Raw genomic sequence first — 24,829 nt, 5'->3', positions numbered from 1 at the left:
TTACTTTGGAGGATAAGGATATAATATTTTTTTTTACGATAAGCCTTTAGAAAATAAAATTAGTTTTGTTCTTAATTTGTTTATTATTTTAGGCAAATATCACATTCATAAATGTCGATGGGCAAAAAATGCACCTAGTTTTATACATTTTAAATTCGAGATTTCTCAGTACCTTAAAACATTGAAGGCAAAAAAGACTATAGACTGATGTAAAGCCTTGCAATGTTAATCTTTTTAAGGACCTTTGTATTATTTTGTAATTAGAGAAATGGATTTGATTTCAATACCCCTGTGTATATATTTGTTCATATTAATATGTTATATTGCTTAATTTTTTAAATTTTTTACTTGTATTATTATTAAAATCAGTATCTATATATTATACTTTTTTCTTCTTCTTTGTTTTATTGGTTTTCTTGATCTTGTTATTGTTTTATATTACTATTCTTTTTTGTATTTAATTGTTGTATGTTTTGTTATTGAATAAAGCATTTAAAAAAAAAATGTGTGAAGAGATCAGAGAACGGCTCCAGAGCTGTATTTTGTAGACTGAAAACACATTATGAAGCTTTAAGGTTTTCTAAAAGACCAATGCGTGCAAATTTAACTCCATTGAAACCCTGGCAAGAAGGTTTCAATGGACTTATTATTCACAGATTATTATTATTATTATTATTATTATTATTAGCATTAGTAGTAGTTTTTTTGAGTATTCTTTTTGTAGAAGTATGTTTAAATGTATAATGAAAATGAAATAGTCTTTTGAGGATTAAAGGATTCAAAATTATATGAAAGTCAGTAATTCATTAGTAATAGTTATATACAGGAATATATTTAAACTCACAACAAGATGACCTGATAAGTATACACCCATTCCTTTTTATTTTTATTATTTTGTTTATTTATTTTTAGCAAAATTTGACTCCCCATTCAGTTATTGAGAGTGATCACACAATAAAGTTCTGCTCATAAGTTTACATACCTTTTGAGGATATCTTAATAATATTATCAAAATAAGAGAGATCATACATTTTAATTTGTTTAGTACTGTCCTGAATTCAAAAGTTTATATACCCCTAAATAAGTTATATTGTGAGTTGTACGCTGATGATCAACGACTGTTTTTATGTTTTGTGATAGTTGTTCATCAGTCCCTTATTTGTCATGAGCACTGTTCTTCAGAAACGCCATCTTTTGATACTGAGGATAACTGAGGGATTCATACACAAATATCAAAAAGGCGAAAACATTCACTGGAGCTCAAGACGGCAACACAATGCATTAAGAGCTGGGGGTGTACACTTTCTATTATTTTGTGTGTGCGTGCGTGCGTGCGTGCGTGCGTGCGTGTGTGCGTGCGTGTGTGTGTGTGTGTGTGTGAAGACAAAATAAGTACAATGTAACCCAATCATCCAATTAAGAAAGTTTACTCCCACCGGCTCTTAATGCATATTCTGCAAGGGGTATGTAAACTTATTAGCAGAACTGTACATCCCAAGTTTGTTTCAAATTCACATGTGTTCAGTTGATTGACTGTACATAATTGACATTATCAGGTCTCACAGCTACAGCAGATCAGATCCTGCTGTCACAAACGACAAACAGAGGATGCATCTGTAGCAGGAATATATACCACAAAATCTAAATTTAGACTGTTAAAAGGAACACGCCGACTTTTTGGGACTTTAGCTTATTCACCGTATCCCCCAGAGTTAGATAAGTCCATACATACCCTTTTCATCTCCGTGCGTGCCGTAACTCTGTCGGACGCACCCACCGCTAGCCTAGCTTAGCACAAAGACTGGAGGTAAACGGCTCCAGCTAGCATACTGCTCCCAATAAGTGACAAAATAACGCCTACATTTTCCTATTTACATGTTGTGATTTGTATAGTCACAGCGTGTACAAATAACAAGGTCACATGAGACACAGAAATCTTCTAACCGTATACATACTGGGAACTATATTCTCAGAAGATGAAGCACTGCTACTTGGGCGAGTGATTAGCACAACACTCAGCGGGGCTTCTCAAGCGGTGCGAGTAAATCCCTCCGCAGAAGTAGCAGTGCTTCGCCTTCTGAGAATATAGTTTCCAGTATGTATACGGTGTATGTCGGCGTGTTTTTTTAATGTTGCAGAGGTGCCATAAATGCATTTAGCCTACACTGGCCCCTAGAGTCATCACTGCTTTACGCTCATCTTGTGACGGCTCTAAACTCAACTCAAATTTTTAAAAAAAAAACACTATCAAAACTGTAAATATGAACCAAAGCGCTAGACATAAAATAGCATAAAATCACACCATCATTCACAACAACAGTCAAAAGCACAACTAGCTACACAGTTAGTGAATTTAACATAAGCAGAGTTTCAATTGCATTTTTGTGACAAACGGTCTGATGATCTGTGGATCAGCGTGTGGCAGCATAAATAACGTTTGCTTCCACCTTCCTCATGTTTCTTACTGGTCTTCTGCTCTTCTTCTTGTCTAAACTTAGAGCTGCGTAGTTCAAGTCTTCATCTTGCTCCTGGCAACACAAAAATAAAAAATACATACATGCTATGAATGTACACAATCATAGGCGAAACTGGGGAGGTTTGTAAAACTTTTTTAACCATAAAAACATGGATTTCATTTTAATTTTTGTACATGCATTAAGAAAATGTACTTGATTTTTTTTATACCAAAACCCTTCAATCCACTCTGAACTCCATCCCATTTCATTTTAAGCACTTTAATTTAAAAACTGCAGGGGAAACCCCCCTGATTGAAATATGTGCAAACAATTGAAACTAACATAAAGTGCGCATGTTAGTCACTTTCATATTATTTTTAAATGTAAAAATAGTGTTACAACCCCTTCATGTCTTCTCAGCCATTTTTTATATTTAGGCCTAACATGGATGTTTTTTTGTTTTTTTGATGATGATATGTACCGGTATACACAGGAACTTGCCGTCTACTTTCACCTTTTTGAAATCATACAGGGATTTCATAGATGTACAGTAGCTCATTTTTTTAACCCTGTGTTACAACCAGCCTCCCCTATAATAGAAACAACAATAATTTGATTTGAAATACCCTTTTCTGCAACTGTTTGTTCATCTCTTCATTGTTACCACAGCGCTGAGTATCTAAGAAAAACAAGACAGTCCTCAATATTATTTACTTTCACATGGTAGCACTTTTCATTCATGGTGATTTGGTAATATCATCGTTGATGGCAGCAGTACATAAACTTATTATCAATGAATCTACTGGTAAAGGTTTTTGCTAGCATATTTAGTTATTAGTTTAAGGTGCTACTGTGATGTTTACGTGCCTTGTTTCTGTTTGTTTCTTTCCTTCATCCTGATTAAGACTACAATGGCAAAAACAGTGGGAAGCAAAACCAAGCCGCTCAAGATCAGTGTGAGTGTATAATAGACGTGGCAGGATCTGGAAGTTTCTTCCGCCGCCCCTGTTAAAACCATTCAAATAAATAAAAAAAAGAGAGAGGAGGAAAGTCAGAGAGAACAAGATTATGTAAGCTAGAAATAAAGAAAAGTTGCATGAGTGCCAAATTTAGTTTCTCTTTTAACTGTAAGACACATACCACAATCCACATTTGCAATATCCTCTTTAAACTGATAAGTATCTTTTGAAGATAAAAAAAGAATACAAAATAAGTATTAGTAACTGAATAGCAATGATGAATATTAATCATTTTAATAGACTATAGTCTATTATAGTATTACCATTTACTACCACTAACTGTGTTTTGTTGTGAAACATCATGAAGTTCGTCAAAAAACTTCCACAGTAAAACATTCCAGAGTCAGAGACGTCCACATTGACAATCTTCAGGGAAGAAGATGTTTTGTTTACTGACATCTGCACACGATCCTTCTTAAAGCCGTTAAAATATATGGAGTCTGCTTGTTTAGTGCTCACATATTGAGTGACAATGCAAAATGGTAGAGATCCATTTATCTGCTTGAACCAGGCGATGTAACTGTATTCTGTCAAGATGTTTGAACACAGAAGAGAGACAGTAGTTCCACTGTTCACCGTTTTCACCAAAGTTAAAGATGTTCGTTTTACAAAGATGATACCTGAAAACAATAAATTATGTCATAAGAAAAAAAAGTAAAAGACATTGATTCAGATTCAAATATAAGCTACGGTTTGCATTTAAATTGCATCTAAAACATTGTGTTGCGTCATGTCTGAAATTACAAAGTCATTACAAATGTAGTACTTTTATATGATGTGACTTTCTTCTGCGGATCTCAAAAGAAGATATTATGAAGACTTTTGCTGTCCAAAAAAAACATAGTTTCAAATTAATAAAAATACATAGAGACATTGCTCCAAATATCTTCTTTTGAGTTCCATGAAGAAGAAAGTCAGTCCTTCAGGTTTGAAACAACATGAGGGAGATTCAATTCTGACAGAAATGTCATATTAGTTGGACTAACTCTTCTTTTAAAACTGCGAAGGAAATATATGAATGTAAATGGCTAATGACAAGTTCTGACTGAATCTAAAAGTAAACTAAACGCAACACTGTTTAATGTTTCTCTATACTTCTTGAAAATAGCTTTGAAAACTTGAAAATCAGTTATCAGTTATAACTTGAAAATCTGTTATTTAATGAAAGTTAAATGACAAAGCATTGGCAAATTGTATGATATAAACAGATTTTATAGAACATATTAGGTTTTTGTGAGGTATTGTATATTACACAGTAGATATAATAGCTACACATTGATAATAATTTTTATTAAATTCATGGCAAACGCTCTGTTTCATTTTCCCAAATTCATCATACATCATACATTAGCAAACATCATAAATGTATTTACCTATTAAAAAGAGCATCAGAGGATGTGTTGCAAACAAATTCATCTTTACGTTCCAGTGCGATCGACTCAACTGAGAAGAATTGAATTGAGCTTTATTTATTTGAAGGGGGAGTGGCTTTTACACTGTACTTGCTCCAATCTGTATTAAAGCAGACTTTAATTTGCACTGTATAAAACTTTGAAAAAGGGCTTGAGGGTTTTCTAAAACTCGTGTTGCAATGTTATGAAATAATACAATTGTTCTCTAGTTTTTTTAGATTCTCTAGTCTCTTGTTTTCTTTTTGCAGTAAGAGAAAAAAAAATGAGCATCACAGCACTTCAGAGTAGATCCATAGACCTATAGCTATACCTCAAACTTATTTACATGTAAAATAATGCTGACAATAAAATACGCCAATAAAATTAGTTATTTAAAATCTTGCATTTGGCACCATCAAATTGAACTGAAGGCTAAATTATGTATAGTCTGAAGTAAATGACGAATGGTATCAGTGTCTAAATCCATATATATATATATAAGCTTAATGGCATATTTTAATGCCTCTGTTACATTGCTAATCTTGTGAAAGTCTTACAACATTCTCAAAACAATTAACATAAAGCTCAGCCATTAGGTGGACACACTTCTGTCATAGTATTAATTATTGTGAACATGTTTAAAATGTTGGGCGTCTGAGCTGGACAGCCTATAGCCCTATAAAAAGCCAAAAATATGTTTTTTCATGTTTTATAATGTTTATTCAACATAAATTAAGAAATCCATAATGAGGAGTACAATACATGTAAGTAAAATATATGTGGTCTACTAGCTAAATGTACAATGCACAATAAATAAAGTCTGTGAAAGACTTTATTTATTTTATTTTTTATTCACTTTATGTGTGTTTTTAGAGCATCATGAAATCGAATGTAGTTAATCATCCTATTTTAATTCAGTTGAATTTTTCTTTCTTTTTTAAAAAATATGTAAGCACAGTGATTGCAGACCAAACACACCACAGACCCCATGGCCGTGTTTAAACATAAGCAGCCTCTCATCAAATAAAGTGGCAGTGTTTGAAACAAAGAATCATTTCCTGTAGAGAGTGACAGGAAGTAGCAGTTCAGAGTAGAACGAGCCTTGAGCCGTCAGCTGACCGACACACACTGAATGAGCTTTACTACAGTTTAACGGTGCCAATAGTTCATACATTTGATTATTTACCAAATAATTGGTTGGTTGTTTAACTTCAGTGTGTCATGCATGCTTACAGTACACTATGCTATTTTAATGAGCAGGTGTTGGGGTTATTTAAGGTGTGTGTGTGTGTGTGTGTGTGTGCGTGCGACTTTATTACATATAAACCATATAAACCGATTTGTGACACATTTATTTGATTGTTTGTTTATTTCAAATATCCCTTACAAATTCTGCTATTTCATTATATTTTTGCTATATTTGTGTGGCGTGTTTCAAGCAGTACAATTCCACCTACTTCTATAAAACTTAAAATAAAAACACACAAAATCAGCCGGTACAAAGGTATCATTTAAAATATTTAGCAAAAGTTTTTTTTTTAAATAGTTGGAGTGTATTATGAAACTTTTTTTCTTCTCTTGTCTGATGTTGGCAGAAGCGGTAGCATGACACTTTATACACTTGTGGTTTTGGACTATGAACCCAGGCCACACAAAAAAACCTTGCAGTCACCTAGCAAGATCGAGAGTGTAAAGAAAGTGCTCGCACCTCAGCGGCTGAAAGTTTCCATTGTAATAGCGACTGACTAAACTGCACCTCCATGATCTTTGACCTCAGGTGTCAGGCTGGCTGTGTTAAATAAAAGGCCCAGTGTGTAGTTAAACAATTTCACACTATCACAAATGCTATTTATATTTAAACTGGTTTTCACATCAATCACAAATAAGGACAAAATTAATGAATCTACTCTAATCTAATGCAAGATTTCAGGATCCCATACAAAGCTTTAACAGATGGAGATGTTCTGTCAACACACCTCTTCATAAACTGGATTTCAGCACCACGGACAGAGACACATTATATTGGTTACTTTTCACATTATATACTTAATTTTTATCAAAGTGACCAAATTAAAGGTGTGGGTATATATACTTTGATGGATGTTATATGATTAGATACAACTTGCAATTAATCTATAGTTGTAAGATGAACTATAAGACCTAAACCTGGTGCTGGAAAGAGATTAAATAAGGTCTGGTTTTTATTATGCAACAAAGACAAGGCCAAGTAATCTGCTCATTGATTTCTTTATTTTTCTGCAGGTCTTGACTGTGTGACCCAACTAAAGTAGAACGAGTCTGAGAAGAAAGTTGGATAACTTGGGAAGAAGAGTTTTTAGATGTCCTCAATGCCAGATTTTCTCTGATATTGGTGATGAGGACAGAATGAGTATCATTTATTGTTTTCACCATAGCAGTTGTACGGTTCAGCCCAGTTAAAATTGATGGCGGTATAAAAATATATTTTATTAACTCTTTGTACATTCATATTTTTAGTTGCACAACTTTATCACCAAAGATGAGCCTCGTAATGGTAATCATGGGATTTAGTCGTGTGTTTGACGGACTTATTGACATCAGACGTCACGACGTACCACAAAGATAAACACTCAATAAACAAACATTAACAGTAACTTTTTTTTGCAGTCAACTTTAGACAAAGTAAAAAACTTTGCAATAACTGTAAATAAGTACGTCAACTAACAGTCATAGATTAGAGTATTAGTAGACCGTCTGCTTTAATATCTAACACTTTTTTATCCTCCCCACCAGACATACTGACTGTAACTTTGCACCTACATGTCATTAGATTATTACTAAACTGTCTGCCTAATATCCGCTAACACTTTACTTTGATATCTGTCTTCTTAATATCTGCTCACACTTTATTTTGATATCTGTCTTAATATCTGCTAACACTAACCTAATAGTCTACTAATACTCTAATGAGTCCAATGAGAGTTAGTTGACATAGTTGCAAATTAATGAGTTATTTGTCATGTAGTTGCAAAGTTACGTATAGTTAGTAGAATATCTAAAGTGGACAATCTAAATAAAGTGTAACCATAACCACAAACCATAAGCTCATGAAAGCTTCCAGTGCATGCAGTTAGTAGTAAACCGTTTTTTACCGTTATGCACCACATGGGGAATTTGCCCTTTACTGTGATGATCATTTATTTTCAGAAAGCATGTGGTCATGCTGTCAAACTGATACTTTTATCTTGTGTGTCATGCGTCTCATTGCCACACGCATGTTTACCGAGCCTCAACAGTAACAAACAGCAAGTGAACACCTTACCTGCACATAAAACAACTGATCAGCTCAGTTCATCTGATCATCTGATCATCTTGAGACTGATATCTGATTTGGGTTTATATTAACTTCAGTGTTAGCCCAAACCACCGGCTTTTGCACAAACAATGCATAGGATGTGACAGCGACTGAGGCACCAACCAGAAGACAGATTGTAAGCCGCATCACTTCCTGTGGATGAGTGAGAGAGAGAAGCTGCTCAGTACAGAGAGAGAAGTGTTGATGTGAACTTCAGCGGACCAGCATTGACATCCGCCAGTGTGTTAAATATCTGATTGATCGAACCAACACTTTTAAATACATTAACACTTTTAAAGATGTATGTGTCAGAGCAGAGCTCCGGTTTAAAGTTGCTTTACCAAAAGAAAAAGTTTATTAAAAACAGTTTTTTTAGATTGCGTATTCAAATTATTTTTCAATTATTATTAAAATAAAAATTAAAATAAATATTGCATTTAATAAATAAATAAAAATGATAGATGAAAATGAAGAAAAATTAGATCATGAGAAGCATGTTTGCACTTCGGCACATCTCTTTGTACATGCATTGCTTGCGCACATTGTGGTTTGATCATTTTCCAACCACAGGACTGACCTCTTACTTCTGTTTTGAAGCCCCTCTCTGAATCAAAACCACAACAACATCCTTCACAACAGACAAACATTTCTGTTTAATTAAAGACACACAACCCCATTCCCAGTGTACTGCTGACTGCGTTTTTGTAATATATATATTAAATGGAAATGCATTGTATTAGCATATTGAAAACGTGCGTCTACTTACATTTTTGCTAAATCAATTTGTTGATTTGCATATTTAATCATGGATGTGTTTTACTGGGTTACTTAGAAGATGTGACAAAGAGTGTACATTTAATAAACCAACTGATCTTGCTTATCATAACCATATTTGAATGTATGTTGTGAACAGAAATTCTGCTATGGCTACAGTTGATCTATCCTTACTCTTGAGCAATGTATTTAGTGTGTTTAGTTTTAAAACAAATAAGATTCTGCGCTGATAAATGCGTCTCATAGAGAAAATAAAGACTGGATAGATAAGAAAGATATGTACATCCTAGGAATTCAATTCTGAAATGGTCTCTTGAAAAAGCACTTTGAAATAAGGAAAAATATGTGATTTAGGAAGGCAAATTTGATCTTGTGGTATTTACACAGATTATCATTTGCACCACATAACAAGCTGTGCAACTGAAGATTTAATCTTTAAAAGCGATGTCACCCAGCAGTGCAAAATGTTTTTTTGTTTCTGCACATGAGCAGACGTGACAAAAACCTTTTGCAGACTTTGACACGTTGACCTCTTCTACGCCACATGAAAAGAGGCAGCTCTCTATTACAGCGCTATTAGTTGAACATCATCTTAGCAGTTCTCACTTTGCACTGAGTGGCTTCTTCCTGTCTCAGTTTCTACAGGAAATGATGCGCCTAATTGCTCGCTCTCTGACTGGAGCCACATCGTTGCACAGTCACGCTTGTGTGGTTGAGAACATACCTGTCAATAATGTATCTGAAACATACAGTACTCCCTTACAAGTCTGAGATCACACACAATACAATGTTTACTGCACAGTATTAGAAAATACCAAAAGCTTTGTGAATTTCTGTAAAATGTTACAGACCAAAAGTATGATAGCCTACAACTTGGTTGTCTATAGTTTTTTCTATAATGGTCTGTGATGTTTTTCATTTACATATGACTTTTATCACTGAGATTGGTTTCATGTTTTAATTCATAGTGTTGTGGCTTTGACCAAAAAAAAAAAAAAAACTTCAGGAAAATACAATCACATACTGCCCTCTATTGATACTTCTTGTCACTTGATGTCAACATCCTCACCAAAAGCAAGAGACTCAGTGCGTAATATTACTGTCAGCAATTTCATTCTACTTTATTACCAATTTTTCCTATTTTATATACAATGTAAAAAACAAATCCTGCTGCTTTTACAGAAAAAAAAACTGCCATCTGTGGTTGCAAGAATAACTCTGTAAAATTATATTGTGTTGTAAATTATATTATATTGTAAATTATAATATAATTTGTAAAAATGTAAACATATTTACAGAACAATCAGTTCATTTTACAATTTAAAACAGTAATTTACTAAATAAAAAAAAATAAAAAAATTGAATAAACTGGTAAATCCAACAGCTGTAAACCTGTAACTCCAGTCGACCTGTACACTTTACAATTTAAAACAGAAATTTACAATAAAATGCAAAAAAAAATATATATATATACCGGTAAATCCAACAGCGGTTTGTTACTGAATTAGCAAGGTTACATGTTACTATTAAAATCTGTTTTGTGCATTTAACATACATAATAACACAGAGGGAAGAGAAAGTCACATGATGAATCACAGTTCATCACAAGTAGCTTTTCCACAAGCTGAGGTAAATACTCATATAAAGACGCTCACATTTCATGATTTTTCACTGTGAATTATAAGATGATTTGTTTTTTGTATTTTCAAAAACTATTCTTTTAATAGTATTGTACTGTAAAATTATACATGAATGTAAGGTTATCTATTAGTTATCCCTGTCAAATATTTTTTTTACTGTGGAATTGTTGTCTTTTAAAGTTAAATTTACAAAAATTTCTTACAGTGTACGTATAAATTCTTAAGGATGGAAGACTGAGAGTAAATATAACAGTCAAAACATTAAGAAGCGTAAACGCTATCAGACTATCCTTAATAAAAGTGTAGTGTAATGCACGAGGTTTCCCTGGCAGCACAAGATCGCCTCTGTCATGGTTTGCATGCATTTTAATAAACAAAAGCTTTAATGAGGCGTGTCACTGGAGCTTTATGTGGTCTCGCTTCACTTTGGTTGATTTACACATTTAAAATGAACTCAGTTAATTTACAGTTTGAATTTATTTTTAAAAAAAAATCTGCAATGAACTTAAGAAACAGATCAGCCCAGAGATGATGAATTCTGAAGGTTTATGAGATGATATCTTTATTACTTTATAAAGAATAAGAAGATCAAATGTTTTATAACACACTGCATAAACCTGGCTTCTGTGAAATTTGACTTCAGGAAAATAATTATGCAGTATGTGGATTGATGTCAAGCTCTAACAACTAGATTAAAGCTTCTTAACCCAAAAAGGTTTTTTGTTCTAAATCATCTCCTACACATTTTTTTAAGTAAATCAACAAACAGCCTGTTCTTACATACGGTTCAAAAGTTTGGGGTCAGTATGATTTTTTATGACTCTATACTCACCAAGGCTGCATTTATTTTATTTTTAATAAAAAGGATGAAGCGTTTACTTACAGTCAAGTGCATAAATGTGTAACTTAACTGAACTGTCATCTCATGTTAGAAATTCTAGACCTACCTATTAAGCTACTAATAAAATTAAGTATGTAATCATTTTTTCTATTTTTATAAGGATATGTATACTTTTTTGTGCTATTGTTGTTGTTGGCATATTTGCAGAAAACAGTGGAGCACAAATAATAATCTGACATGTGGGTCATCTTGTGGCAGCATAAACAACGTGTGTCTCCACATCCCTCGTATATCTCCTCTGTTTGTTTCTTTCCTTCATCCTGATTAAGACTACAATGGCAAAAACAGTGAGAAGCAAAACCAAGCCGCTCAAGATCAGTGTGAGTGTATAATAGACGTGGCAGGATCTTGAAGTTTCTTCAGTCGCCCCTGTTAAAACCATTCAAATAAATAAAGAGAGAGAGAGAGGAGGAAAGTCAGAGAGAAAGCTAGAAATAAAGTGAGCAATAATAAAGTAATATTACTGTAATAAAGTAAGCAAATAATAATAAAGTAAGCGAATAATAAAGGAAGCAAAAATAAAGTAATAAAGTTTTTCTGTAAGCTAGAAATAAAGTAAATTGTAATAAATGAGTGCCAAATTTATTTTCTCTTTTAAACTGTAAGACACATACCACAATCCACATTTGCAATATCCTCTTTAAACTGATTACTCTCTTTGAAGGTAAAAAGAATACAAAATAATTATTAGTAACTGAATAGCAATGATACTGAATATGAATAATTTTGGAATAAATAAATGAAATGAATACTTGGGTATTACCATTTACTACCACTAACTGTGTTTTGTTGTGAAACATCATGAAGTTCGTCAAAAAACTTCCACAGTAAAACATTCCAGAGTCAGAGACGTCCACATTGACAATCTTCAGGGAAGAACACGTTTCGTTCACTGACATCTGCATACGATCCTTCTTAAAGCCGTTCAAATATTTGGAGTATGCTTGTTTTTGCACATATTGAGTGACAATGCAAAGTGGTAGAGATCCATTTATCTGCTTGAACCAGGCGATGTAACTGGGTTGTGTCAAGATGTTTGAACACAGAAGAGAGACAGTAGTTCCACTGTTCACCGTTTTCACCGAAGTTAAAGATGTTCGTTTTACAAAGATGATACCTGAAAACAATAAATTATGTCATAAGAAATGAGAAGACATTGATTCAGATTCAAATGTAACATTGTGTACATTGCAAGTCATTACAAATGCTACAAAGTACTTCCAATGATATGATGTGACTTTCTTCTGCGGAACTCAAAAGAAGATATTATGAAGACTGTTGCTGTCCAAAAAACATAGACCTTTTAAAAATGTTGAATAAATAAAAATACACAGAGACATTCCTCCAAATATCTTCTTTTGAGTTCCACAAAGAAGAAAGTCAGTCCTTCAGGTTTGAAACAACACGAGGGAGATTCAATTCTGACAGAAATGTCATATTATTTGGACTAACTCTTCTTAAAACTGCGAAGGAAATATATGAATGTAAATGGCTAATGACAAGTTCTGACTGAATCTAAAAGTAAAGTAAACGCAACACTGTTTAATGTTTCTCTATACTTCTTGAAAATAGCTTTGCCCTGCTTTCAAAATCAGTTATTTAATGAAAGTTAAATGACAAAGCATTGGCAAATTATATGATATAAACAGATTTTATATACTTATGTTTTTGTGAGGTATTGTATATTACACTGTATACATTATATAGTAGCTACACATTGATAATCATTATTTATTAAATTCATGGCAAACGCTCTGTTTCATTTTCCCAAATTCATCATACATCATACATTAGCAAACATCATAAATGTATTTACCTATTAAAAACAGCATCAGAGGATTTGTTGCAAACAAATTCATCTTTACGTTCCAGTGCGATCGACTCAACTGAGAAGAATTGAATTGAGCTTTATTTATTTGAAGGGGGAGTGGCTTTTACACTGTACTTGCTCCAATCTGTATTAAAGCAGACTTTAATTTGCACTGTACAAAACTTCGAAAAAGGGCTTGAGGGTTTTCTAAAACTCGTGTTGCAATGTTATGAAATAATACATTCGATAATAAACTCGCTTCTTATGAGTTCTCTAGTTTTTTAGATTCTCTAGTCTCTTGTTTTCTTTTTGCAGTAAGAGAAAAAAAATGAGCATCACAGCACTTCAGAGTAGATCCATAGACCTATAGCTATACCTCAAACTTATTTACATGTAAAATAATGCTGACAATAAAATTAGTTATTTAAAATCTTGCATTTGGCAACATCAAACTAGAATAAATGATGTATGGTCTGAAGTAAATGATGAATGGTGTCAGTGTCTAAATCCATATATATATATATAAGCTTAATGGCATATTTCAATGCCTCTGTTACATTGCTAATCTTGTGAAAGTCTTACAACATTCTCAAAACAATTAACATAAAGCTCAGCCATTAGGTGGAGACATTTCTGTCATAGTATTATTGTGAATATGTTTGAAATGTCGGGGCGTCTGAGCTGGACAGCCTATAGCCCTATAAAAAGCCAAAAAGATGATGTTTTTCATGTTTTATAATGTTTATTCAACATAAATTAAGAAATACATAATGAGGAGTACAATACATGTAAGTAAAATATGTGGTCTACTAGCTAAATGTACAATGCACAATAAATAAAGTCTGTGATAGACTTTATTTCTTTTATTTTTTATTCACTTTATGTGTGTTTTTAGAGCATCATGAAATCGAATGTAGTTAATCATCCTATTTTAATTCAGTTGAATTTTTCTTTCTTTTTTAAAAAATATGTAAGCACAGTGATTGCAGACCAAACACACCACAGACCCCATGGCCGTGTTTAAACATAAGCAGCCTCTCATCAAATAAAGTGGCAGTGTTTGAAACAAAGAATCATTTCCTGTAGAGAGTGACAGGAAGTAGCAGTCAGCGGACCAACACACACTGAATGAGCTTTACTACAATTTAACGGTGCCAATAGTTCATACATTTGATTATTTACCAAATAATTAGTTGGTTGATTGAATTCAGTGTGTCATGCATGCTTACAGTACACTATGCTATTTTAATGAGCAGGTGTTGGGGTTATTTAAGGTGTGTGTGTGTGCGTGCGACTTTATTACATATAAACCGTATAAACCGATTTGTGACACATTTATTTGATTGTTTGTTTATTTAAAATATCCCTTACAAATTCTGCTTTTTCATTATATTTTTCCTATATTTGTGCAGCGTGTTTCAAGCAGTACAATTCCACCTACTTCTATAAAACTTAAAATAAAAACACAAAATCAGCCGGTACAAAGGTATCATTTAAAAGAATTAGCAAAAGGTTTTTTAAAATAGTTGGAGTGTATTATGAAACTTTTTTTCTTCTCTTGTCTGATGTTGGCAGAAGCAGTAGCATGACACTTTATACACTTGTGGTTTTGGACTATGAACCCAGGCCACACAAAAAAACCTTGCAGTCACCTAGCAAGATCGAGAGTGTAAAGAAAGTGCTCGCACCTCAGCGGCTGAAAGTTTCCATTGTAATAGCGACTGACTAAACTGCACCTCCATGATCTTTGACCTCAGGTGTTAGGCTGGCTGTGTTAAATAAAAGGCCTAGTGTGTTGTTAAACAATTTCACACTATCACAAATGCTATTTATATTCAAACTGGTTTTCACATCAATCACAAATAAGGACAAAATTAATGAATCTACTCTAATCTAATGCAAGATTTCATGACCCCATACAAAGCTTTAACAGATGGAGATGTTCTGTCAACACACCTCTTCATAAGCTGGATTTCAGCACCACGGACAGAGACACACTATATTGGTTACTTTTCACATTATATACTTAATTTTTTATCAAAGTGACCAAATAAAAGGTGTGTGTATATATACTTTGATGGATGTTATATGATTAGATACAACTTGCAATTAAGATGAACTATAAGACCTGAACCTGGTGCTGGAAAGAGATTAAATAAGGTCTGGTTTTTATTATGCAACAAAGACAAGGCCAAGTAATCTGCTCATTGATTTCTTTATTTTTTTCACCATAGCAGTTGTACGGTTCAGCCCAGTTAAAATTGATGGCGGTATAAAAATATATTTTATAAACTTTTTGTACATTCATATTTTAAGTTTATCACCAACTTTATCACCAAAGATGAGCCTCGTAATGGTAATCATGGGATTTAGTCTTGTGTTTGACTGACTTATTGACATCAGACGTCACGACGTACCACAAAGATAAACACTCAATAAACAAACATTAACAGTAACTTTTTTTTTGCAGTCAACTTTAGACAAAGTAAAAAACTTTGCAATAACTGTAAATAACTACGTCAACTAACAGTCATAGATTAGAGTATTAGTAGACCGTCTGCTTTAGTATCTAACACTTTTTTATCCTCCCCACCAGACAGACTGTAACTTTGCACCTACATGTCAACTAGCAGTCATTAGATTATTACTAAATTGTCTGCCTAATATCCGCTAACACTTTACTTTGATATCTGTCTTCTTAATATCTGCTCACACTTTATTTTGATATCTGTCTTAATATCTGCTAACACTAACCTAATAGTCTACTAATACTCTAATGAGTCTAATAAGAGTTAGTTGACATAGTTGCAAATTAATGAGTTATTTGTCATGTAGTTGCAAAGTTACGTATAGTTAGTAGAATATCTATAAAGTGGACAATCTAAATAAAGTTTAACCATAACCACAAACCATAAGCTCATGAAAGCTTCCAGTGCATGCAGTTAGTAGTAAACCGTTTTTTACCGTTATGCACCACATGGGGACTTTGCCCTTTACTGTGATGATCATTTATTTTCAGAAAGCATGTGGTCATGCTGTCAAACTGATACTTTTATCTTGTGTGTCATGCGTCTCATTGCCACACGCATGTTTACCGAGCCTCAACAGTAACAATAACAAACAGCAAGTGAACACCTTACCTGCACATAAAACAACTGATCATCTCAGTTCATCAGATCATCTGATCATCTTGAGACTGATATCTGATTTGGGTTTATATTAACTTCAGTGTTAGCCCAAACCACCGGCTTTTGCACAAACAATGCATAGGATGTGACAGCGACTGAGGCACCAACCAGAAGACAGATTGTAAGCCGCATCACTTCCTGTGGAGGAGTGAGAGAGAGAAGCTGCTCAGTACAGAGAGAGAAGTGTTGATGTGAACTTCAGTGGACCAGCATTGACATCCGCCAGTGTGTTAAATATCTGATTGATCGAACCAACACTTTTAAATACATTAACACTTTTAAAGATGTATGTGTCAGAGCAGAGCTCCGGTTTAAAGTTGCTTTACCAAAAGAAAAAGTTTATTAAAAACAGTTTTTTTAGATTGCGTATTCAAATTATTTTTCAATTATTATTAAAATTAAAATTAAAATAAATATTGCATTTAATAAATAAATAAAAATGACAGATGAAAAATGAAGAAAAATTAGATCATGAGAAGCATGTTTGCACTTCGGCACATCTCTTTGTACATGCATTGCTTGCGCACATTGTGGTTTGATCATTTTCCAACCACAGGACTGACCTCTTACTTCTGTTTTGAAGCCCCTCTCTGAATCAAAACCACAACAACATCCTTCACAACAGACAAACATTTCTGTTTAATTAAAGACACACAACCCCATTCCCAGTGTACTGCTGACTGCGTTTTTGTAATATATATATTAAATGGAAATGCATTGTATTAGCATATTGAAAACGTGCGTCTACTTACATTTTTGCTAAATCAATTTGTTGATTTGCATATTTAATCATGGATGTGTTTTACTGGGTTACTTAGAAGATGTGACAAAGAGTGTACATTTAATAAACCAACTGATCTTGCTTATCATAACCATATTTGAATGTATGTTGTGAACAGAAATTCTGCTATGGCTACAGTTGATCTATCCTTACTCTTGAGCAATGTATTTAGTGTGTTTAGTTTTAAAACAAATAAGATTCTGCGCTGATAAATGCGTCTCATAGAGAAAATAAAGACTGGATAGATAAGAAAGATATGTACATCCTAGGAATTCAATTCTGAAATGGTCTCTTGAAAAAGCACTTTGAAATAAGGAAAAATATGTGATTTAGGAAGGCAAATTTGATCTTGTGGTATTTACACAGATTATCATTTGCACCACATAACAAGCTGTGCAACTGAAGATTTAATCTTTAAAAGCGATGTCACCCAGCAGTGCAAAATGTTTTTTTGTTTCTGCACATGAGCAGACGTGACAAAAACCTTTTGCAGACTTTGACACGTTGACCTCTTCTACGCCACATGAAAAGAGGCAGCTCTCTATTACAGCGCTATTAGTTGAACATCATCTTAGCAGTTCTCACTTTGCACTGAGTGGCTTCTTCCTGTCTCAGTTTCTACAGGAAATGATGCGCCTAATTGCTCGCTCTCTGACTGGAGCCACATCGTTGCACAGTCACGCTTGTGTGGTTGAGAACATACCTGTCAATAATGTATCTGAAACATACAGTACTCCCTTACAAGTCTGAGATCACACACAATACAATGTTTACTGCACAGTATTAGAAAATACCAAAAGCTTTGTGAATTTCTGTAAAATGTTACAGACCAAAAGTATGATAGCCTACAACTTGGTTGTCTATAGTTTTTTCTATAATGGTCTGTGATGTTTTTCATTTACATATGACTTTTATCACTGAGATTGGTTTCATGTTTTAATTCATAGTGTTGTGGCTTTGACCAAAAAAAAAAAAAAAACTTCAGGAAAATACAATCACATACTGCCCTCTATTGATACTTCTTGTCACTTGATGTCAACATCCTCACCAAAAGCAAGAGACTCAGTGCGTAATATTACTGTCAGCAATTTCATTCTACTTTATTACCAATTTTTCCTATTTTATATACAATGTAAAAAACAAATCCTGCTGCTTTTACAGAAAAAAAAACTGCCATCTGTGGTTGCAAGAATAACTCCGTAAAATTATATTGTGTTGTAAATTATATTATATTGTAAATTATAATATAATTTTTAAAAATGTAAACATATTTACAGAACAATCAGTTCATTTTACAATTTAAAACAGTAATTTACTAAATAAAAAAAAATAAAAAAATTGAATAAACTGGTAAATCCAACAGCTGTAAACCTGTAACTCCAGTCGACCTGTACACTTTACAATTTAAAACAGAAATTTACAATAAAATGCAAAAAAAAATATATATATATACCGGTAAATCCAACAGCGGTTTGTTACTGAATTAGCAAGGTTACATGTTACTATTAAAATCTGTTTTGTGCATTTAACATACATAATAACACAGAGGGAAGAGAAAGTCACATGATGAATCACAGTTCATCACAAGTAGCTTTTCCACAAGCTGAGGTAAATACTCATATAAAGACGCTCACATTTCATGATTTTTCACTGTGAATTATAAGATGATTTGTTTTTTGTATTTTCAAAAACTATTCTTTTAATAGTATTGTACTGTAAAATTATACATGAATGTAAGGTTATCTATTAGTTATCCCTGTCAAATATTTTTTTTACTGTGGAATTGTTGTCTTTTAAAGTTAAATTTACAAAAATTTCTTACAGTGTACGTATAAATTCTTAAGGATGGAAGACTGAGAGTAAATATAACAGTCAAAACATTAAGAAGCGTAAACGCTATCAGACTATCCTTAATAAAAGTGTAGTGTAATGCACGAGGTTTCCCTGGCAGCACAAGATCGCCTCTGTCATGGTTTGCATGCATTTTAATAAACAAAAGCTTTAATGAGGCGTGTCACTGGAGCTTTATGTGGTCTCGCTTCACTTTGGTTGATTTACACATTTAAAATGAACTCAGTTAATTTACAGTTTGAATTTATTTTTAAAAAAAAATCTGCAATGAACTTAAGAAACAGATCAGCCCAGAGATGATGAATTCTGAAGGTTTATGAGATGATATCTTTATTACTTTATAAAGAATAAGAAGATCAAATGTTTTATAACACACTGCATAAACCTGGCTTCTGTGAAATTTGACTTCAGGAAAATAATTATGCAGTATGTGGATTGATGTCAAGCTCTAACAACTAGATTAAAGCTTCTTAACCCAAAAAGGTTTTTTGTTCTAAATCATCTCCTACACATTTTTTTAAGTAAATCAACAAACAGCCTGTTCTTACATACGGTTCAAAAGTTTGGGGTCAGTATGATTTTTTATGACTCTATACTCACCAAGGCTGCATTTATTTTATTTTTAATAAAAAGGATGAAGCGTTTACTTACAGTCAAGTGCATAAATGTGTAACTTAACTGAACTGTCATCTCATGTTAGAAATTCTAGACCTACCTATTAAGCTACTAATAAAATTAAGTATGTAATCATTTTTTCTATTTTTATAAGGATATGTATACTTTTTTGTGCTATTGTTGTTGTTGGCATATTTGCAGAAAACAGTGGAGCACAAATAATAATCTGACATGTGGGTCATCTTGTGGCAGCATAAACAACGTGTGTCTCCACATCCCTCGTATATCTCCTCTGTTTGTTTCTTTCCTTCATCCTGATTAAGACTACAATGGCAAAAACAGTGAGAAGCAAAACCAAGCCGCTCAAGATCAGTGTGAGTGTATAATAGACGTGGCAGGATCTTGAAGTTTCTTCAGTCGCCCCTGTTAAAACCATTCAAATAAATAAAGAGAGAGAGAGAGGAGGAAAGTCAGAGAGAAAGCTAGAAATAAAGTGAGCAATAATAAAGTAATATTACTGTAATAAAGTAAGCAAATAATAATAAAGTAAGCGAATAATAAAGGAAGCAAAAATAAAGTAATAAAGTTTTTCTGTAAGCTAGAAATAAAGTAAATTGTAATAAATGAGTGCCAAATTTATTTTCTCTTTTAAACTGTAAGACACATACCACAATCCACATTTGCAATATCCTCTTTAAACTGATTACTCTCTTTGAAGGTAAAAAGAATACAAAATAATTATTAGTAACTGAATAGCAATGATACTGAATATGAATAATTTTGGAATAAATAAATGAAATGAATACTTGGGTATTACCATTTACTACCACTAACTGTGTTTTGTTGTGAAACATCATGAAGTTCGTCAAAAAACTTCCACAGTAAAACATTCCAGAGTCAGAGACGTCCACATTGACAATCTTCAGGGAAGAACACGTTTCGTTCACTGACATCTGCATACGATCCTTCTTAAAGCCGTTCAAATATTTGGAGTATGCTTGTTTTTGCACATATTGAGTGACAATGCAAAGTGGTAGAGATCCATTTATCTGCTTGAACCAGGCGATGTAACTGGGTTCTGTCAAGATGTTTGAACACAGAAGAGAGACAGTAGTTCCACTGTTCACCGTTTTCACCGAAGTTAAAGATGTTCGTTTTACAAAGATGATACCTGAAAACAATAAATTATGTCATAAGAAATGAGAAGACATTGATTCAGATTCAAATGTAACATTGTGTACATTGCAAGTCATTACAAATGCTACAAAGTACTTCCAATGATATGATGTGACTTTCTTCTGCGGAACTCAAAAGAAGATATTATGAAGACTGTTGCTGTCCAAAAAACATAGACCTTTTAAAAATGTTGAATAAATAAAAATACACAGAGACATTCCTCCAAATATCTTCTTTTGAGTTCCACAAAGAAGAAAGTCAGTCCTTCAGGTTTGAAACAACACGAGGGAGATTCAATTCTGACAGAAATGTCATATTATTTGGACTAACTCTTCTTAAAACTGCGAAGGAAATATATGAATGTAAATGGCTAATGACAAGTTCTGACTGAATCTAAAAGTAAAGTAAACGCAACACTGTTTAATGTTTCTCTATACTTCTTGAAAATAGCTTTGCCCTGCTTTCAAAATCAGTTATTTAATGAAAGTTAAATGACAAAGCATTGGCAAATTATATGATATAAACAGATTTTATATACTTATGTTTTTGTGAGGTATTGTATATTACACTGTATACATTATATAGTAGCTACACATTGATAATCATTATTTATTAAATTCATGGCAAACGCTCTGTTTCATTTTCCCAAATTCATCATACATCATACATTAGCAAACATCATAAATGTATTTACCTATTAAAAACAGCATCAGAGGATTTGTTGCAAACAAATTCATCTTTACGTTCCAGTGCGATCGACTCAACTGAGAAGAATTGAATTGAGCTTTATTTATTTGAAGGGGGAGTGGCTTTTACACTGTACTTGCTCCAATCTGTATTAAAGCAGACTTTAATTTGCACTGTACAAAACTTCGAAAAAGGGCTTGAGGGTTTTCTAAAACTCGTGTTGCAATGTTATGAAATAATACATTCGATAATAAACTCGCTTCTTATGAGTTCTCTAGTTTTTTAGATTCTCTAGTCTCTTGTTTTCTTTTTGCAGTAAGAGAAAAAAAATGAGCATCACAGCACTTCAGAGTAGATCCATAGACCTATAGCTATACCTCAAACTTATTTACATGTAAAATAATGCTGACAATAAAATTAGTTATTTAAAATCTTGCATTTGGCAACATCAAACTAGAATAAATGATGTATGGTCTGAAGTAAATGATGAATGGTGTCAGTGTCTAAATCCATATATATATATATAAGCTTAATGGCATATTTCAATGCCTCTGTTACATTGCTAATCTTGTGAAAGTCTTACAACATTCTCAAAACAATTAACATAAAGCTCAGCCATTAGGTGGAGACATTTCTGTCATAGTATTATTGTGAATATGTTTGAAATGTCGGGGCGTCTGAGCTGGACAGCCTATAGCCCTATAAAAAGCCAAAAAGATGATGTTTTTCATGTTTTATAATGTTTATTCAACATAAATTAAGAAATACATAATGAGGAGTACAATACATGTAAGTAAAATATGTGGTCTACTAGCTAAATGTACAATGCACAATAAATAAAGTCTGTGATAGACTTTATTTCTTTTATTTTTTATTCACTTTATGTGTGTTTTTAGAGCATCATGAAATCGAATGTAGTTAATCATCCTATTTTAATTCAGTTGAATTTTTCTTTCTTTTTTAAAAAATATGTAAGCACAGTGATTGCAGACCAAACACACCACAGACCCCATGGCCGTGTTTAAACATAAGCAGCCTCTCATCAAATAAAGTGGCAGTGTTTGAAACAAAGAATCATTTCCTGTAGAGAGTGACAGGAAGTAGCAGTCAGCGGACCAACACACACTGAATGAGCTTTACTACAATTTAACGGTGCCAATAGTTCATACATTTGATTATTTACCAAATAATTAGTTGGTTGATTGAATTCAGTGTGTCATGCATGCTTACAGTACACTATGCTATTTTAATGAGCAGGTGTTGGGGTTATTTAAGGTGTGTGTGTGTGCGTGCGACTTTATTACATATAAACCGTATAAACCGATTTGTGACACATTTATTTGATTGTTTGTTTATTTAAAATATCCCTTACAAATTCTGCTTTTTCATTATATTTTTCCTATATTTGTGCAGCGTGTTTCAAGCAGTACAATTCCACCTACTTCTATAAAACTTAAAATAAAAACACAAAATCAGCCGGTACAAAGGTATCATTTAAAAGAATTAGCAAAAGGTTTTTTAAAATAGTTGGAGTGTATTATGAAACTTTTTTTCTTCTCTTGTCTGATGTTGGCAGAAGCAGTAGCATGACACTTTATACACTTGTGGTTTTGGACTATGAACCCAGGCCACACAAAAAAACCTTGCAGTCACCTAGCAAGATCGAGAGTGTAAAGAAAGTGCTCGCACCTCAGCGGCTGAAAGTTTCCATTGTAATAGCGACTGACTAAACTGCACCTCCATGATCTTTGACCTCAGGTGTTAGGCTGGCTGTGTTAAATAAAAGGCCTAGTGTGTTGTTAAACAATTTCACACTATCACAAATGCTATTTATATTCAAACTGGTTTTCACATCAATCACAAATAAGGACAAAATTAATGAATCTACTCTAATCTAATGCAAGATTTCATGACCCCATACAAAGCTTTAACAGATGGAGATGTTCTTTCAACACACCTCTTGATAAGCTGGATTTCAGCACCACGGACAGAGACACACTATATTGGTTACTTTTCACATTATATACTTAATTTTTTATCAAAGTGACCAAATAAAAGGTGTGTGTATATATACTTTGATGGATGTTATATGATTAGATACAACTTGCAATTAAGATGAACTATAAGACCTGAACCTGGTGCTGGAAAGAGATTAAATAAGGTCTGGTTTTTATTATGCAACAAAGACAAGGCCAAGTAATCTGCTCATTGATTTCTTTATTTTTTTCACCATAGCAGTTGTACGGTTCAGCCCAGTTAAAATTGATGGCGGTATAAAAATATATTTTATAAACTTTTTGTACATTCATATTTTAAGTTTATCACCAACTTTATCACCAAAGATGAGCCTCGTAATGGTAATCATGGGATTTAGTCTTGTGTTTGACTGACTTATTGACATCAGACGTCACGACGTACCACAAAGATAAACACTCAATAAACAAACATTAACAGTAACTTTTTTTTTGCAGTCAACTTTAGACAAAGTAAAAAACTTTGCAATAACTGTAAATAACTACGTCAACTAACAGTCATAGATTAGAGTATTAGTAGACCGTCTGCTTTAGTATCTAACACTTTTTTATCCTCCCCACCAGACAGACTGTAACTTTGCACCTACATGTCAACTAGCAGTCATTAGATTATTACTAAATTGTCTGCCTAATATCCGCTAACACTTTACTTTGATATCTGTCTTCTTAATATCTGCTCACACTTTATTTTGATATCTGTCTTAATATCTGCTAACACTAACCTAATAGTCTACTAATACTCTAATGAGTCTAATAAGAGTTAGTTGACATAGTTGCAAATTAATGAGTTATTTGTCATGTAGTTGCAAAGTTACGTATAGTTAGTAGAATATCTAAAGTGGACAATCTAAATAAAGTTTAACCATAACCACAAACCATAAGCTCATGAAAGCTTCCAGTGCATGCAGTTAGTAGTAAACCGTTTTTTACCGTTATGCACCACATGGGGACTTTGCCCTTTACTGTGATGATCATTTATTTTCAGAAAGCATGTGGTCATGCTGTCAAACTGATACTTTTATCTTGTGTGTCATGCGTCTCATTGCCACACGCATGTTTACCGAGCCTCAACAGTAACAATAACAAACAGCAAGTGAACACCTTACCTGCACATAAAACAACTGATCATCTCAGTTCATCAGATCATCTGATCATCTTGAGACTGATATCTGA

The 24,829-nt window shown here is 33.2% G+C and overlaps 2 protein-coding genes across 2 annotated transcripts; both read right to left on the bottom strand.

Annotated features, from left to right (window-relative positions):
* Positions 1-2,282: 2,282 nt before the first annotated feature.
* On the bottom strand, positions 2,283-4,891 carry nitr7b (novel immune-type receptor 7b; the record flags this gene model as incomplete). Its single annotated transcript, XM_079592598.1, has 6 exons — positions 2,283-2,528; positions 3,083-3,135; positions 3,324-3,461; positions 3,597-3,638; positions 3,739-4,095; positions 4,849-4,891. The coding sequence occupies 6 exons, from the start codon at positions 4,889-4,891 to the stop codon at positions 2,412-2,414; spliced, it is 750 nt and encodes a 249-aa protein (XP_079448724.1). The 3' UTR covers positions 2,283-2,411.
* Positions 4,892-19,427: 14,536 nt separating this feature from the next.
* Positions 19,428-21,695, bottom strand: LOC306987930 (uncharacterized protein). The gene is made up of 3 exons (XM_079592578.1): positions 21,631-21,695; positions 20,260-20,931; positions 19,428-20,183 (listed from the first exon to the last, which is right to left on the bottom strand). Exons 1-3 carry the CDS (start codon positions 21,671-21,673, stop codon positions 19,999-20,001), a joined length of 900 nt encoding a protein of 299 aa, XP_079448704.1. The 5' UTR covers positions 21,674-21,695; the 3' UTR covers positions 19,428-19,998.
* Between the last annotated feature and the right edge of the window lie 3,134 nt (positions 21,696-24,829).

Source organism: Phoxinus phoxinus, assembly GCF_949152265.1.
Source record: "Phoxinus phoxinus genome assembly, chromosome: 2".
Classification (NCBI taxonomy): domain Eukaryota; kingdom Metazoa; phylum Chordata; class Actinopteri; order Cypriniformes; family Leuciscidae; genus Phoxinus; species Phoxinus phoxinus.
Note: the sequence above shows the minus strand (reverse complement) of the source record. Positions and strands in the feature narration are given on the sequence as shown.

Coding starts and splice junctions, on each gene's coding strand:
- LOC306987930 (XM_079592578.1), bottom strand. CDS start 21,673: ATGAATTTGTTTGCAACAAATCCTCTGATGCTGTTTTTAATAG. Junction 20,932..21,630: donor TCTGATGCTGTTTTTAATAG/GTAAATACATTT, acceptor TATTGTTTTCAG/GTATCATCTTTGTAAAACGA. Junction 20,184..20,259: donor AGTAATATTACTTTATTATT/GCTCACTTTATT, acceptor TGGTTTTAACAG/GGGCGACTGAAGAAACTTCA.